This window comes from Berghia stephanieae, chromosome 6 (genome assembly GCF_034508935.2).
Source record: "Berghia stephanieae isolate SIO BIC M18660-M18661 chromosome 6, UCSD_Bste_1.3, whole genome shotgun sequence".
Classification (NCBI taxonomy): Eukaryota; Metazoa; Mollusca; class Gastropoda; order Nudibranchia; family Aeolidiidae; genus Berghia; species Berghia stephanieae.
The window spans coordinates 13,769,803-13,784,294 of NC_088365.1; the positions used below are offsets into that span (position 1 = coordinate 13,769,803).

The 14,492-nt window shown below is 35.5% G+C and overlaps 1 protein-coding gene across 1 annotated transcript; it reads right to left on the reverse strand.

The window, feature by feature from the left end:
* Window positions 1-2,064: 2,064 nt before the first annotated feature.
* Window positions 2,065-14,254, reverse strand: LOC144974512 (WD repeat-containing protein 82-like). The gene is made up of 9 exons (XM_078917439.1): window positions 14,049-14,254; window positions 12,874-12,971; window positions 11,752-11,818; window positions 10,326-10,425; window positions 9,443-9,559; window positions 7,720-7,875; window positions 6,505-6,574; window positions 5,688-5,830; window positions 2,065-4,695 (listed from the first exon to the last, which is right to left on the reverse strand). The coding sequence occupies exons 1-9, from the start codon at window positions 14,207-14,209 to the stop codon at window positions 4,666-4,668; spliced, it is 942 nt and encodes a 313-aa protein (XP_078773565.1). The 5' UTR covers window positions 14,210-14,254; the 3' UTR covers window positions 2,065-4,665.
* Between the last annotated feature and the right edge of the window lie 238 nt (window positions 14,255-14,492).

The following is a 14,492-nucleotide window of genomic DNA, read 5'->3' on the forward strand; positions in this document are numbered from 1 at the left end:
TAGGGCTATCCTGGGAATGCCACTCGGATCCATTCTGAGGACATGTCCAGTCCATTTCCACTTTCTCCTCTTTACAGGATCCTTCTTATGCATTTGATTTGAAATGAAATTCGTTTGTTGAAGATGGTGCCTGTCAATTTCCATTATTTTTTTAAAAAGGGTTTTACGGCGCTTGCAACACATTTAGGTTATAACAGCGCCAGTAAAAAGGAAGAAAACGGATAGTAAAAAGTTCTAGAATTACAATTAAAGCACCCAAGAAAAAGTAAGACATAGGGGAACTGAGAACAAATAGGGATCAGATGTAGATTCCAAGAGCACACTATCAACGTACTTAGTTTGAGACCACCTATAAGTCTCATCTGGACAAAAGCACAAAAATCCAACAAAGAGGAATACACTCAAATGCTTACATTATAAATTCAAAATAACAAATATAATAATACATAACAGAGAGATGATTTACAAGGAAAAAAATATCATCTCCCAAAACAATAACTATGCATTTGACTGTTTCCCTCCCAGCTAGGACCCGGCCAGAGCCAGGACGAAACCAAGTACATAATCTCATTCCAAGACAAAGGCAGAAAGCATGTTGGAAAACAGATATAAGGGGATAGAAGACACAGTATGTACCCCCCCCCCCCCCCCTGCCCACTATGGGAGGTCAATTTCCATGATTCAGACCTATAAAGGAGAACAGATAGAACAACCCAAATGTTTAAAATTTACAGGGTACAAAATATCCAAAACTATGAACTAGTACTAAAACAGTACAAAAAGGAAAGATGATTTACAAGAAAAAAATCACCTCTTAAAATAAGGAACTACATGTATACATTTGATTGCTTCCCTATCAGTCAAGGATCCTCGCCAGGACCATGTGGAAATATAAAAGATGGAAAGGGAAAACAGATATAGGGGGTAGGAGACACTTCAAGTCAAAAGAGCCCAGCCCCATAGAAGAGATAGAGAGACTGAAGTGATGAAAAACGTCAAGTGACCCAAGATACCATGAGAATCTGTTTGGAACGCCTTACCGCAGAGCATTCGTGAAAAAGAATCTTTGTCTATTTTTAAACGTTCGCTTAAAACAAGTTTCGATTTTAGTAGATGGTATGAGATGCAAGATAGGTTTGGTTTGTGTTGTGTGTGTGTGTGTGTGCTTGTGTGTGTGAATGATTGTGTTTCAGCCAAAGTAATTTGTAATTTAAGCGCTTAGAGTCTGGTGTCTCGGAGTTATAGCGCTATATAAGTTTTCAGCATTATTATTATTTAAGTCAAAAGACCCAAGCCCATAGAAGAGATAGAGAGACTGAAGAGTTGAAAAACGTCATCAAGTGACCCAAGATACCATGAGAAATCCAAAGACCCACCAAGCCCATAGAAGAGATAGAGAGACTGTGAAGTGATGAAAAACGTCATCAAGTGACCCTGGATACCATGAGAAATCCAAAGACCCACCAAGCCCATAGAAGAGAGAGAGAGACTGTGAAGTGATGAAAACGTCATCAAGTCCATTTACATTGAATCAAAATGTATTTCAACGTTTAGAAATCACATCGTATGTACAGTTAAAAATTGCTGCATTCGTTAAATAATAATTGTGGTGATAGCATGATATAACAATGATAGTAATAATAATAATAATAATAAAACTAATAAAAACAATTTCAGTGATAGTGATGCTGGCGATGATGATGAAAATGATAACGATGATGATAATATTTGCAATCGAGATATGCATTATATTTCAATAATGAGAATAATGACAACAAGATGGTGTTTAGTATGATGAACGAAATGATAAAGATGATAATGATGTGAGTGGTAAAGATGAAAACAAAAAGTTATTGGAAGTGATAACATATCACAAATCTCAGGATAAAGATGAAAATGGGGATGACGATTTAAAAAAAAAATGAAAATGTTGTATGAAAGCAAGAAACGAATGATTTTATTTATTTATGACCCGCGGTGCCTACTCAGGAAAATGGAAGAAACAAATCACAACCCCCCCCCCCGCCAAAAAAAAAAAAAGAAGAAAATAATGAAAAAAAAAAAAAGAAGAAAAGAATGAAAAAGCAAAAAAAAAAAAAAGAAAATTAATCTGCATCTGGTCTGAACAGCAGTAATTGGGTAGCTTGGTCGCTTAGATCTGGTGGAAGGTACTTTGTATTAGACTAACGAACAGTACAGTGTCCTGTCCAAAAGGAAGAAAGAAACATTTGACACCACGCACAGACACCAGAATAAACGTGGGGGCCTCATTGGTCTAAAGGGCTACTTGTTAACTCTCTCCTTACCAGCCATTATTAGAATTCCCCCCCCCCCCCCCCAAAACCTCGCACTCACCCAAAACAAAAATAGACTTTTCTTACTCAAACAAAAAAGTAACAAGTACATTCTATACAGAATGTTCAGCAAAATAAGCTCTACAAGACAGTGTTTAGTATTTATAGCTGTAATCAAAGCATTTCTTTAAATTGTGTGATGTACAAGAGAAATCAGAATGAGAAAATTGTCAGTTGCATCGTAACGAATGTGACGATTTTCCTATGGGTGGTAAGGACAAGGTTAAAAAAACAACAAAAACCCCCCAAAAAGCCCACTAGTAAAAGTGGCCTATGGAGGGAGATCACCCCAGTTTCTTTAATGAGATATTGACAAATTACTTGCTACCTCAAACTCCAATATTGCAAAATATAACGTCTAACAGACAAAGCTACCTAATCAGGGAAGCGTGGACAGGGGGTTGGGGGGGGGGGGGGGGGGGGGGGGGGGGCTGTGGAGGAGTGGGGGGTGGGTTGAGTTGGAAAATCTCTGCTGCACCCAGATTCAATATCAATCCCTTTGCTGGTGAAGCGAGTCCCTTACCAACTGAGCTATCAAGTCTGGTTGTGTCATAGAAAAGGAAGAAATCTGACAGCCCAGACAAAACACAACACAGATGGACTAATTCTAAAACAGACGTTGATGCTTTGTACACAGACATAAAAGTAACAGTCAATCTCAGACACTACACAACACAGATGAACTAGTTCTAAAACAGGCGTTGTTGCTTTGTACACAGACGTAAATATATCAGTCAATCTCAGAGATGCCAATCTCTAGAGTCGGAAATTTGCGATGTGAGGGGAAAATTGGTGTAATATCTCTCCCCCACCCCTTCAAGAAAAATGGATAACATAGCAGGCATCCCATTTCCTCATGAGTAAAATAGAACATAATTGACTGCATCGCGACACTGTATAAATCCTCAAAAATTAATATAACAGCTTCAAAAAAGAATTAAAATACCAAGCACAGAACATTTTGAGCTCAAAACCCTTCTTCAGCCAAAAACAAAAAAAAAAGAATTAAAACATTCCAAGACCTTACACAGAAAGGACCTGCTTATTATGTCTCAGCCGTCTATCTGAGTTTTAAAGTTATAAATTTATGCTATGCTTCAACTTTTTCTTTTATTGTTAACTGAAGAAGGGTTTTGAGCCTGAAATGTTCCATGATTGATATTTGTGTTTTCTTTTGAAGCTGTTATATTCATTTTTTTTCTTATTACTTTTTTTACAGTCCACAGCTTCTAACAGCTTTGTATTACTTTGTATAAATCTTCCTAATGTCATACTACAACAAGGAAAACTGCAGATTGCCAAATAAAATAAATCACTATGTTTTGTTTTTTTAATTGCGTATTGGCATCATTCTAATGTAAAAAAATTGTAATTTTCATGGATAGTTGGCACCTCTGCAATCCGGTAAGATCCGCATCCAACCAGCTGACAAATTGGTTGTTTTCTTCTAGGTCGTGGTGACGTGACGTGTTATGTCTGTCAGACACGGATATTGGACACACAACACAACACAACACCTCCCACTACCTTGGCTGCTTGACGGGTCAAGGGTCGGTGTGCCAGTTGGTCTGAGAATCTGGACGTATATTTCAATTGTGAACACGATATTCAAACACAACAGGTTGAAATAAAGAATCAAATATGGCTCCAGACATGGAATGTCGAAGCTGAAAATCCTCCACAAATATAAAACAAAACAAAACAAACAAAACCAAAAAGAAACCCCCCAAAAAAACCCAAAGTATATTATAAACGTAATTCTATAAATATTGTTAAAATTGTTGATGCAGAAAGTGGTGATGGGTTGGTTGGCCATACCCTGCGGAAAGAGCCCTGTAATATAACCAAGAAGGCTCTCGAATGGAACCCACAGGGCAAGAGGAAACGGGGTCGTCCAAAACAGACTTGGAGGAGAAGCCTTCACCAAGATTTGTGCATCTCCAATCTTACCTGGACTGAGGCAAAGGTCTGTGCCGAGGACAGAAGAAGATGGAAGTGCTGTTGAGGTCCTATGCTTCACCAGGGGCCAAGAGGCATAAGTCAAGTAAGTCAATATTATAAACGTAATTCTACAAATATTGTTAAAATTGTTGTCTGAAAAGGGGATTTGACCCCGGAACATTCCATGTCTATTACCATATTTGACGTTATTTTTAAGCTGTTATGTGTTTTCATTACTCTTCATTACACTTTTTACAGACAACAACAGCTTAAGGCAGGCAGCTCACTATTTGCCTCATTATGCGTTTGCTGTTTGGCTCCGTTTAAAAAGAAACGAGACGTTTTGTGTGAATTGCTGTCCCAGTCACCGCTACTCATCCACAGCCGGCTGCCAGAACGCCTAAGGAAGGAGGGGGAAAAAATGACAATTGACAATAAATTAAAATCAACAAAACAAACTTTAAAATTTGTTAACATTGTAAGTAGTACTGTAGGTGTAAATAAGATAAATATATTTCTAATTAATAAAGGTTTATATCCAATCATTAATCATTTTTTTTAAAAAGAAAGAAATTTTTTTTTTGTTTTGTTTACCGTTAAAACTGACAAAGGGGTTGCACCCAAAAATGTCCATTGTTTGTTTTGCTTAAATTCAAAGCCACTCGTTTTATCTTCTTACTCTCTTCATAAAGTCCAAGGTTTGATAGTGTTTGACAAGATGAAAGTCAATAAAATTGATTGATATATGTTACAGTGGATGACATAATCAGTCGGATGGTGAAAAGGTTTGAACTGAGATATTGCCAAGTTTAGTTAGAAAGTCAATTTTTATCCAAAATGTTGTCATAAATGATTAAATCAACACTTTTTTGTACATCTTCGGGAATATCAAAGCCTCATTTCACTTCTAAATTTTTTTTTTACAGCTAGTCAAGTTGAAAAAGTCTGAAATTTGAAAAAAGTTGCTGGATACCTTTCCCCATAGATCTGACCATAACTTCATGAAAAATCACCCGATTTACTTCAAATACATATTAAAATGCTCTGGGAAGCATTTTCTTTCACAAAATGCAAAATATGCAAATCCAAAATTTTCACCTTGCGACTGATTATGTCATGCACTGACACATATGATGGGCAAGTTTTCTGACCAAAATCTTTGAATGTGTGTTTGTTTGGTTTTTTTTTGTTTTTTTTCAGACCATGACATAACTGAGATTTCATTTGTTAGTGTTTTGTTGCTTCTTTAAAAAAAAAAAAATTTTTTTTACCGTCACTTGAAAAAACAAACAAATCTTATCTAAATTATTCATTTGATAACAAAACACGTGAAGTTCCATTCCACATACGAAAGAGTTGGACAGACGAGATATATCGCATCAGGGTACTCACCATGTTCTGACAAGCGGTGGCCATCATCATGAACTTTGGGTTGAACTGAATACACTGAATTGGACCCGGGTGGTCAGATTGGAGGATGGCCATCTTGTTTCCTGCCTCGGTACTCCAGCAGTGGACTTTGCCGTCCGTAGAACCTGCAGGAATCGTGACAGTGTGACAACATTATGAACTAGTCAATATAAGCAGACCTGTCTACTTGAAATGTAAATAATAATAATGATAATGATAATAATAAATAATAATAATAATAATAATATATAATGATAATAATAATAATAATAATAATAATAATAATAATATAATAATAATAATAATATAATAATAAAAAATAAAAACAATAATAATAATAATAATAATAATAATAATAATAATAATAATATATTAGCATACAACCACTCAAACATGCAATATAATTCTACAGTGTTACATATTAAAAAGAAACATTTTAAGATGTTTTTTAAAGAAGTCTGCACCATTACTTTCTCTGATATATCTTGGAAGGGAGTTCCAGATAAGGGGTGCCGAATATTCAAACGCATGCTCGCCAATTTTGCGAGTCATTTTGCCTTCATAAGTATGTGATTATCAGACTTTAATCTCAGACTTCTGGCTGGGACGTAGAATTTAAGCATGTCATTATTGTATCCAGGACAATCAGAGCGCATATTCGAGAGTCCAATTTTAGTTTTTTTTTGTCAATTTGACCGCAGTGTTACGTCCTGTAATTTTTTAAAATATTTTTTTCTCCAAATTTCCAAATTGGGACAGTTGGCCACTATGCATCAGAAAGAAATGAGAGAAAATTTACCGGAGAAAACATATCTGGCATCGGGAGTAAATGAAGCCTCTAATGGAATCCCCTTGTGATTGGTAAAGCCCTGAAGACGTAAACAAACATAGGAATTATTACTAACAATCATTAGACCTGAGAATAAAAAATAACAAAAAAAACTAAAAAAAAAAAAAAAACTTCTTTTATTTTTATGTAACAAAAAATCTACAAAACGTGTTCAAAGCACTTTACAATGGGTGCCTAGCCAACATCAACACTAAACATGTAGCACGAGACATGATGCCTGTTAGGTGATATTACAATTTTTTTTTTAAAAAAGAAACAGCGCGTTTAACGGCCAGGTACTCATTTTACATATGAGTACTGTGAGAGGATGTGAGTAAAGAGCCTATTTCAAGGACTCAACATTGTGCCGCACAGAGTGGGACTTGAACCCAGGACCTTCCGATCCAAAGACTCCTTTCTGAGCAGTGTTTAGTTGAGTTCTTGGAAAACGCTCTTTACTCACATTCTCTAACCGCACTCAGGTGTTAAATGAGTACCTGGACATTGTCTCTGTCTGTCGGAAAAATAAAATTGGAATATTGCCTAACAGGCATCATGTTTTACCTTACATGATGTTTTTTTAATTTGTTTTTTTTATTTTTTTTTTATTAGGAACAATGCATTCAGATAAGTTTTTATGTTTTTAAGGGTTTTATGGCGCTTGCAAAACATTTAGGTCATATCAGTGCCAGTAAAAAGGAAGAAAATTGGATAGTGAGGAAAAAAGTAAGACAAACGGGAGTAGTGCTAAAAGGGAACATATGTAGATTCCAAGAGCACACCATCAATGTACTTAGTTTGAGATCACCTAAATGTCTCACCCACACACCAGCACAAGATCCCACTAAGAGGATGCTTACATTATACATTCAAAATAACAAACATAATAATACATAACAGAGAGGTGATTACAAGGAAAAAAATATCATCTCCCAAAACAATAACTATGCACTTGACTGTTTCCCTCCCAGCCAAGCACTATGGCCAGGGCCAGGGCAAAACCAAGTAATCTCATTCCAAGACAAAGACAGAAAGCAGATTAGAAAACAGATATAGGGGGATAGTAGACACAGTAAGTGCCTCCCTGCCCACTATGGGAGGTCAAGAACCCCATCCAGGCATTGAGATAGAAAAACCAAGAAAAAATCTATTAAAAAAAAAAATTTAAAAATTTGAGCCTCTCACCATAAATGCCTGCAGGGGATTCCCCTGGAAAGCATCGATGAGTCGCACCACGTTGCCATTGGTGGAGATGAGAATCATCTTTCCATCGGGACTGAACTTGAGGCCTGTCCAGTCGCACTCTTTGTCCTGGGTCAGCTTGAACGTGGTGAACGGACCCTGGAACAGTGGGAGTAACAATCACGACAATGAGGACAACTATGATATTAATAATGATAATAATAATAATAATAAGAATAATAAAAATAATAATGATAGTAATAACAAAAATAATAATGATAGTAATAATAAAAATAATAATAATAATAATAATAATAATAATAATATAATAATAATAATAATAATAATAATAAAAATAACAATAATAACAATAATAATAATAATAATAATAATAAATAATAATAATAATAATAATAATAATAATAATAATAATAATAACAACAACAACAAAGGGTAGCAAGCAGTCGACACTGTCAATTTCATAATATAAAAGCAAGGATAAACTCCCGCTCCACATGCCTAATGGCTCTGAAGGACTTCTTTTTATAAGGGGGTCTCAAACCATCCGGTACTACATTGAACAATTTTTTAAAACTTGAGCTTTTATATAGCGCAATATCCACTAAACCTGCTCAAAACGCTGTACAAGGGGTACAACATGTAGAATGAGACATGATGCCTGTTAGGCAATCAGTGATGATACTCACAAAAAATTCAAAAAGGAGGAAAAGTCTCGGAAAAACGGAAAACTCACCTAGAACATTCTTGCACCACAGGAAAGTAGGCAGGATGACTTCTTTTGAGTACTTGAAGAGTACTAGTGTGTTTTGGGCCTCTTTCTAGGTGGGGGCCCAACCTGTTTGGATTGCTTCTTTATATGAAGCTTATAGGCTGTTTTAATTGCCTTCTCCCGGACTGCCTTTGCTTGCTTTTTTGTTTCCGCCTTTACAACTGCTTGATCAAACATTTGTCTTTTTCTTTCCTTTTCCTCTTTCTGTTTTTGCAACTCAGCATGATACTTGCTGCGAGATTTTTTAATGCAACTTATCAGGACAGGATCAATTTCACTTTTTAAAAAGGAGGTATTTTTTAAAGATTTATTATATAAAAAAAAAGTAAAAGGAGGAAATGAAGGAAATATCCGCGGATCGAGGATCTGAGGAGGAAAACCGAGGAAAGGAAAGAAAACCGCGGATTTCCGCGGATAAGTACCATCACTGGGCAATATTACAATTTTTTTTCCAACAGAGACAATGCTGATAACGGCCAGGTACTCATTTTACTCATGACTACGGTGAGAGAATGCGAGTAAAGAGCCTTTCCAAGGACTCAACTATGAGCAGAGCGAAGCTCGAACCCAGGACCTTCCAATCCAAAAGCGAGTGTCATACCACTAGACCACATAGCCGCACTAATAATAGCTTAATCCTCTCCTTACCAACTGAAGGAAAATCATCATATTTGTTACGATACAAACAACAGTTGACTTTTTCGGTTTTGTTTAATAAATCACACAATTTGTAAAAAAAAATAATATATTAATAAGGCTTTTTTAAAACAAAACTATGTATTTTGCATGTTATTATTGCTTTATAAATTTGAGTTTAGCGATTTAATTTGTGTGTTGGTGTGACATTCAGTTTAAAAAATTGAACATGGTCGGTAAGGAGAGAGTTAAACCAAATAAATAGACTGTTAAAATAAGGGAATATGTCGTCTAACCCACCTTATCAAAGGACCTCAAGTCATACAGCTTGACACTCTCAGAGTTGACACCAGCAGCAAAGATAAGACCCTCAGGGTCAAAGGCTGCCACGGGTCTGCCTGAAAGATGCATTAATCCCTGGGGAAGACACATTGAAAATCGTATGAGCTTTGTCGCCATTCAATAATTTTTAAAATTTTTTTTTTCTAATTTGAGCTTTAATATAATGCAGAATCCACTAAACGTGCTCAAAGTGCTTTACAAGGGGTCCCTGGCCAAAAGCAACACTTAACATGTAAGAAGGGACAGGATGCCTGTTAGGCGATATTACATTTTTTTTCCAACAGCGACAACGCTGTCATCGGCCAGGTATTCATTTTACACCTGAGTACGGTGAGAAAATGTGAGTAAAGAGCCTTTTCCAAGGACTCAACTATGCGCTGAGCGAGGTTCAAACCCAAGACTTTCCGATCCAAAAGCGAGTGTCTTACCACAAGACCACATAGCCGCACAATATTTTGCCTGTAGTATCCAGAACTGTGATTTTTTTGGATGCATATTTAAAACTGTAAACTGTAAAACATTGATTTGTAAAGTTAATTATAGTAACTTCTGTTTCTTCCTTATGAAAACTACGAATTTTTAATATTTCAAGTTGGCAGGGTTAACTTAAAGCAAAGGATTCCAGGCCAGGCCTGGGCAAAACAAAAAGTCCTATCCAATAATTTAAAGAGGACAGAAAACCAAATAGAAATAGAATGATGACAAACAAAAGTATAGGACACACTGTAAGTGTAAGTGGCCCCATGTAAGTTTAAGTGGCCCCACCAGGAAGTATAGGACACACTGTAAGTGTCAGTGGCCCTATGTAAGTATAAGTGGCCCCACCATCCTCCCACCTCACCTGACAATTCTGTGACCGTAAATCCCAAAGTCTGATGGTTTTGTCCATGGAACCGGAGATGAAAGCGTCGTCTATCGGAGACATGCATAGCGTCACCACCCTGAGGAGTCAAATTTAACCAACATTTCAAAGATTAAAATCCTAAAGATATTCCTTTAAATTCAAAATGTATCAAAAAATATCAATTACTCAAATATTATCAACAATGCAGTGTTATTTTAGACCTTTGTTTTACAAAAGAACAAAATAATAAAAAAAGAGCTTTTATTAGGCCAAAATCCACTAAACGTGCTCAAAGCGCTTTACAAGGGGTCCAACAGCAACATTTAACATTTAGGACAAGACATGACGCAAGTAAACTAATAGTTCCCTTCAAAATCATGTGTAGTTAAAAGGTGCATTCATTTTATAAAAAGATATATATGCAAAATGAGAATAAGACTAATCGTTTGTTTCAATGAAGTGAGAATTCCTTCGATTCAATCAATTTATACTATAACAGTGCTCTAAAGAGCCCACCATTGTATTTGCACAATTGAAATAATAATAATAATAATGATAATAATAATGATAATAATAATAATAATAATAATAATAATAATAATAATAATAATAATAATAATAATAATAATAATAATAATAATAATAATAATAATGGCTTAGCCAAAATACTTAAATGGGTGTTCTGTGTTTTATATTACTTTTATTCATGAGTATTGCTATTAACATATCCAGTTTTTCGTCCTCTCATGTTCAAATGTAGAGACTTTCAAGCAGACTTGCATGGTACTACGAAAAAATCGTAGAAACACGATTTTTCTTGGCTCCAGTTACAGAACAGCATTCGCTTCTTTGACTCAATAAAACTTGTTGAAAAGGAAAGTTTAGTTCCTTACTAAATTCAGGCCTTTGGATAATTTTTGGATCACGCTGAGGGCACATTGTTTATTTCTAATGCTATTTAAAGTGGATTCCCCCCCCCCCCCCCCCTTGGAAACTACAGAAACTACAAATTATTGACATTTCAAGTAGACAGCTCTGCTCTAGGTTCTGATTATTTGTTTGTTGCAAGTGTGCATAATATCTGTGTTGTATATATATATATGAATTGCTGCCAACCCTAGCCCATGTAAACGTGTACAATGGAGAGCCAAAATGAGTTAGATTTTGACAAAATGAGTAAAATTCTGCAAAAATGATAATTAGCACTGCTTCTGATAATGGGCAATTAGACCACACAAACAATAATATAATCAATGTTTAAAATAATGAATAAAATTACACTTTATAGACTATATAAATAGAATCCGAAGACTAGACCATAACATAGCCATACAAAAAACATGAGTATTTATATAGCACAATATCCACTAAATGTGCTCAAAGCAGCTTTACAATAAATCAATTTTCTATAATAAATTCTTACTTTTTGGTGTGACCTGGGAAATATCGGATGTATTTGTTGTCGTGTAAGGACAGGTATCGGATTGTGTCTGGAAGAAAAAAAAGACAGACATGGAAGTTTCCAAGAAACAGAATATTCAAATACATAACAACATATGTCGTTGTCGGTGACCAAATCAAGTGTTGATCTCCAATGTAAGTGGGGGTCCCAATAGCTCAGTTGTTAGAGCACGCTTCACACATGAAAAGGGGCCGAGATCAATCCCGGACGCAATAAAGAATCTTTTCTGATTCCCCCTCTGTCCACCCAAGAGCGATTGGGAAGCTAGGTCTGTTCGATTTGGCGGGAAGTGCTTTGCGATAGTAAGAAATTGGTGGTATTGTTTGTTTCACATTATGGAAATCAGGGTAGTAAACTCTGGCCCCGTGGGTTTATGGGTCTGACGGACTACTTCCAATGTGTAAGTGGGATGATGGTGCATGAATACAAGTAGAGGTGTGACTTGGCCACCATAACACACCAATGCTATCATTTTGAACACCAATTGATTTCCATATTTGGTGAAGCAAAATTTAAACATGCTCCCTTCAAAAAAAAAAAAAAATCTTGGACAAAGTGTTTAGAAAATTAATAAAGAGGTTTTGGAGAAGCAAATTTGGGCAAATTAGATAAAGGGAAAAAGATAAAATATATTAGAAACACAAACATTTTAAATATGTTCTAAAAATCAGGTGGTCCTTGACAGGCTTTTATTTTTTTAATTACTTCGAATAACCCTTTTTTGTTTTAAAGTGAAAACTGATTCTGAACATCTCACCAAATGACACTGGGGAAGCATAGCAATGTGTAAAAATGAATTACAAATGTTTTAGCTAATACTTATATAGCTGATTTCAGCTTTTAACAATTTTACAAAAATATCCGCAAAATAATCAATTTTACAATTTTGATAAATATTATTTTTTAAACCAAACACTCAGACTTTGTAAAGTATCATCATCTGTCTCTTATTGGTCAAAACCCCTTGTTAACTAGTGTATCGTAATTAAATATGTAAAATGGCTATTATTGAAATCTGACGTTTGGGCGTTTGTGACTCTGAGCAATAAATAGCAATGTAAAAATGACAGGAAAGTCTCTCACCATCCACTTTGGTGGAGCAATGCAGGGCTGTGTTCTGGGCGTGTGTGTAACGGATGAGGTCGACTCCATACTTCTTACTGTTGAGTGTTCTTTTTGGGCTGATATGGGAAAAAACAAAGGATGTGAAAGTGGAAGTGTCACAATTTACTCATCAAATTTCAGTAATTTTATTTTTTCTAAATGAACATTTATATGAGGCAATATCCACTAAGCATGTTCAAAGCACTTTACATGGTAATCCTAACCAATAGCAACACATCATATGTTGGACAGGACATGTCGCCTATTATTGTTGGGCAATATTACAAATTTCTTTTTTCCAATTGAAAAAAATGCTGTGAAAAAATGTGAGTAAAGAGCTGTTTCCAAGGACTCAACTATACACTGCCCAGACCCAGAGCAGGACTCTAATCCAGGACCTTCCGATTGAAAGGTATCTGTCATGCCAGTAAAGGAATAAACATTTTTAATAAATTTAATTCTAAAACTTGCGACTGTATATTTGCAACTACTGTGGCAGCCAAGCTAAATCATCAACAAGTATTTTATTTTATTTTTTGCTACCAAACATTTTTTAATTACATACATAGCCTATATTTCAGATTGTTTTCACTTCAGAGTAATTTCTAAATATAAAAATAAAATCAATTGGTTTTTAGCGTGAAAATGTTGGTGGCGTATCCATATCCAGTTAGAATTAGAAGTAGAACTTCGCTATCTGTATCTTAGTTCTAGAAATTAGAATTAGAAGTAGAAGTAAGGTACTTGATAGTGGTAGTTTCAAATCCTTAAAACAGTAAGAAATGGTTTAGTTAAAAGCAGATGTTTTACAACCAACTGAAAATAAAGAAATTGTAAATGACTGGGTCAAATTAAAATGTTTTGAGTTTGAAAATTTTGTCAAAATCAAAGTCAAAGTGCCAATTGCCAATAGACCGCCAGTGGACAAGAAACTCGCACTGGCACTGCAATTGTGAATCAGATTCCTTGACACTTCATGATGAAGTACTTTGGAACCGAATCTTTCAATAGGAGAGTTACTCTATTATAATATTTATTGTCTTAGATGGACACTGTCGCTGACCACAGTTTCCAACTCGCGTATCGAAAATAGGTTGTTTTGGTTTTTTTACAGTTGGAAATGGGAAGTGGAGCCGAGTGACTCTTTCACTTACGTTCCCGTTAAACAGTCGTAAATTACGATTGAGTCGTCGTCACTGCTCGTTAATAACGTATCTCCATTTGCTGAAAAATTCAAACTGCTTATTCTATCTGTGTTTTCTCTGAATATTTTAGAAACCCGAAGGCTTCTAACAACATCGTCTGTCAACTTCATATTTGTTTTTCGTGTAGAGTAGTAGAGGTTGGCACGAATAATTTCCGGTTGAAAGTTGCCGGTATCTTTCGTGTTTTATATTAGTTTCGCATTATTTGGTCACAAGTATTGTCAAAAACACTCATTGAACAAAAATGAATAATATTATAACAGCTTCAAAAAAAAAAAAAGAAAGAATTAAATATCAAACACGGAGCGTTTCGAAACAAACCCTTCTTCCGAATCGTTAACTGTCGTACACTGGAAATATTATGCGTCTCTCGTCCTCGCGGAAGCGCACAAC

Excerpts from the sequence above, each read along its gene's own strand:
- LOC144974512 (XM_078917439.1), bottom strand. The coding sequence starts at position 14,209 with ATGAAGTTGACAGACGATGTTGTTAGAAGCCTTCGGGTTTCTAAAATA. Across the intron at positions 9,560-10,325 it reads TACGGTCACAGAATTGTCAG|GGATTAATGCATCTTTCAGG; the intron begins GTGAGGTGGGAG and ends TGTCTTCCCCAG. Across the intron at positions 7,876-9,442 it reads ACTTGAGGTCCTTTGATAAG|GGTCCGTTCACCACGTTCAA; the intron begins GTGGGTTAGACG and ends CCACTGTTCCAG.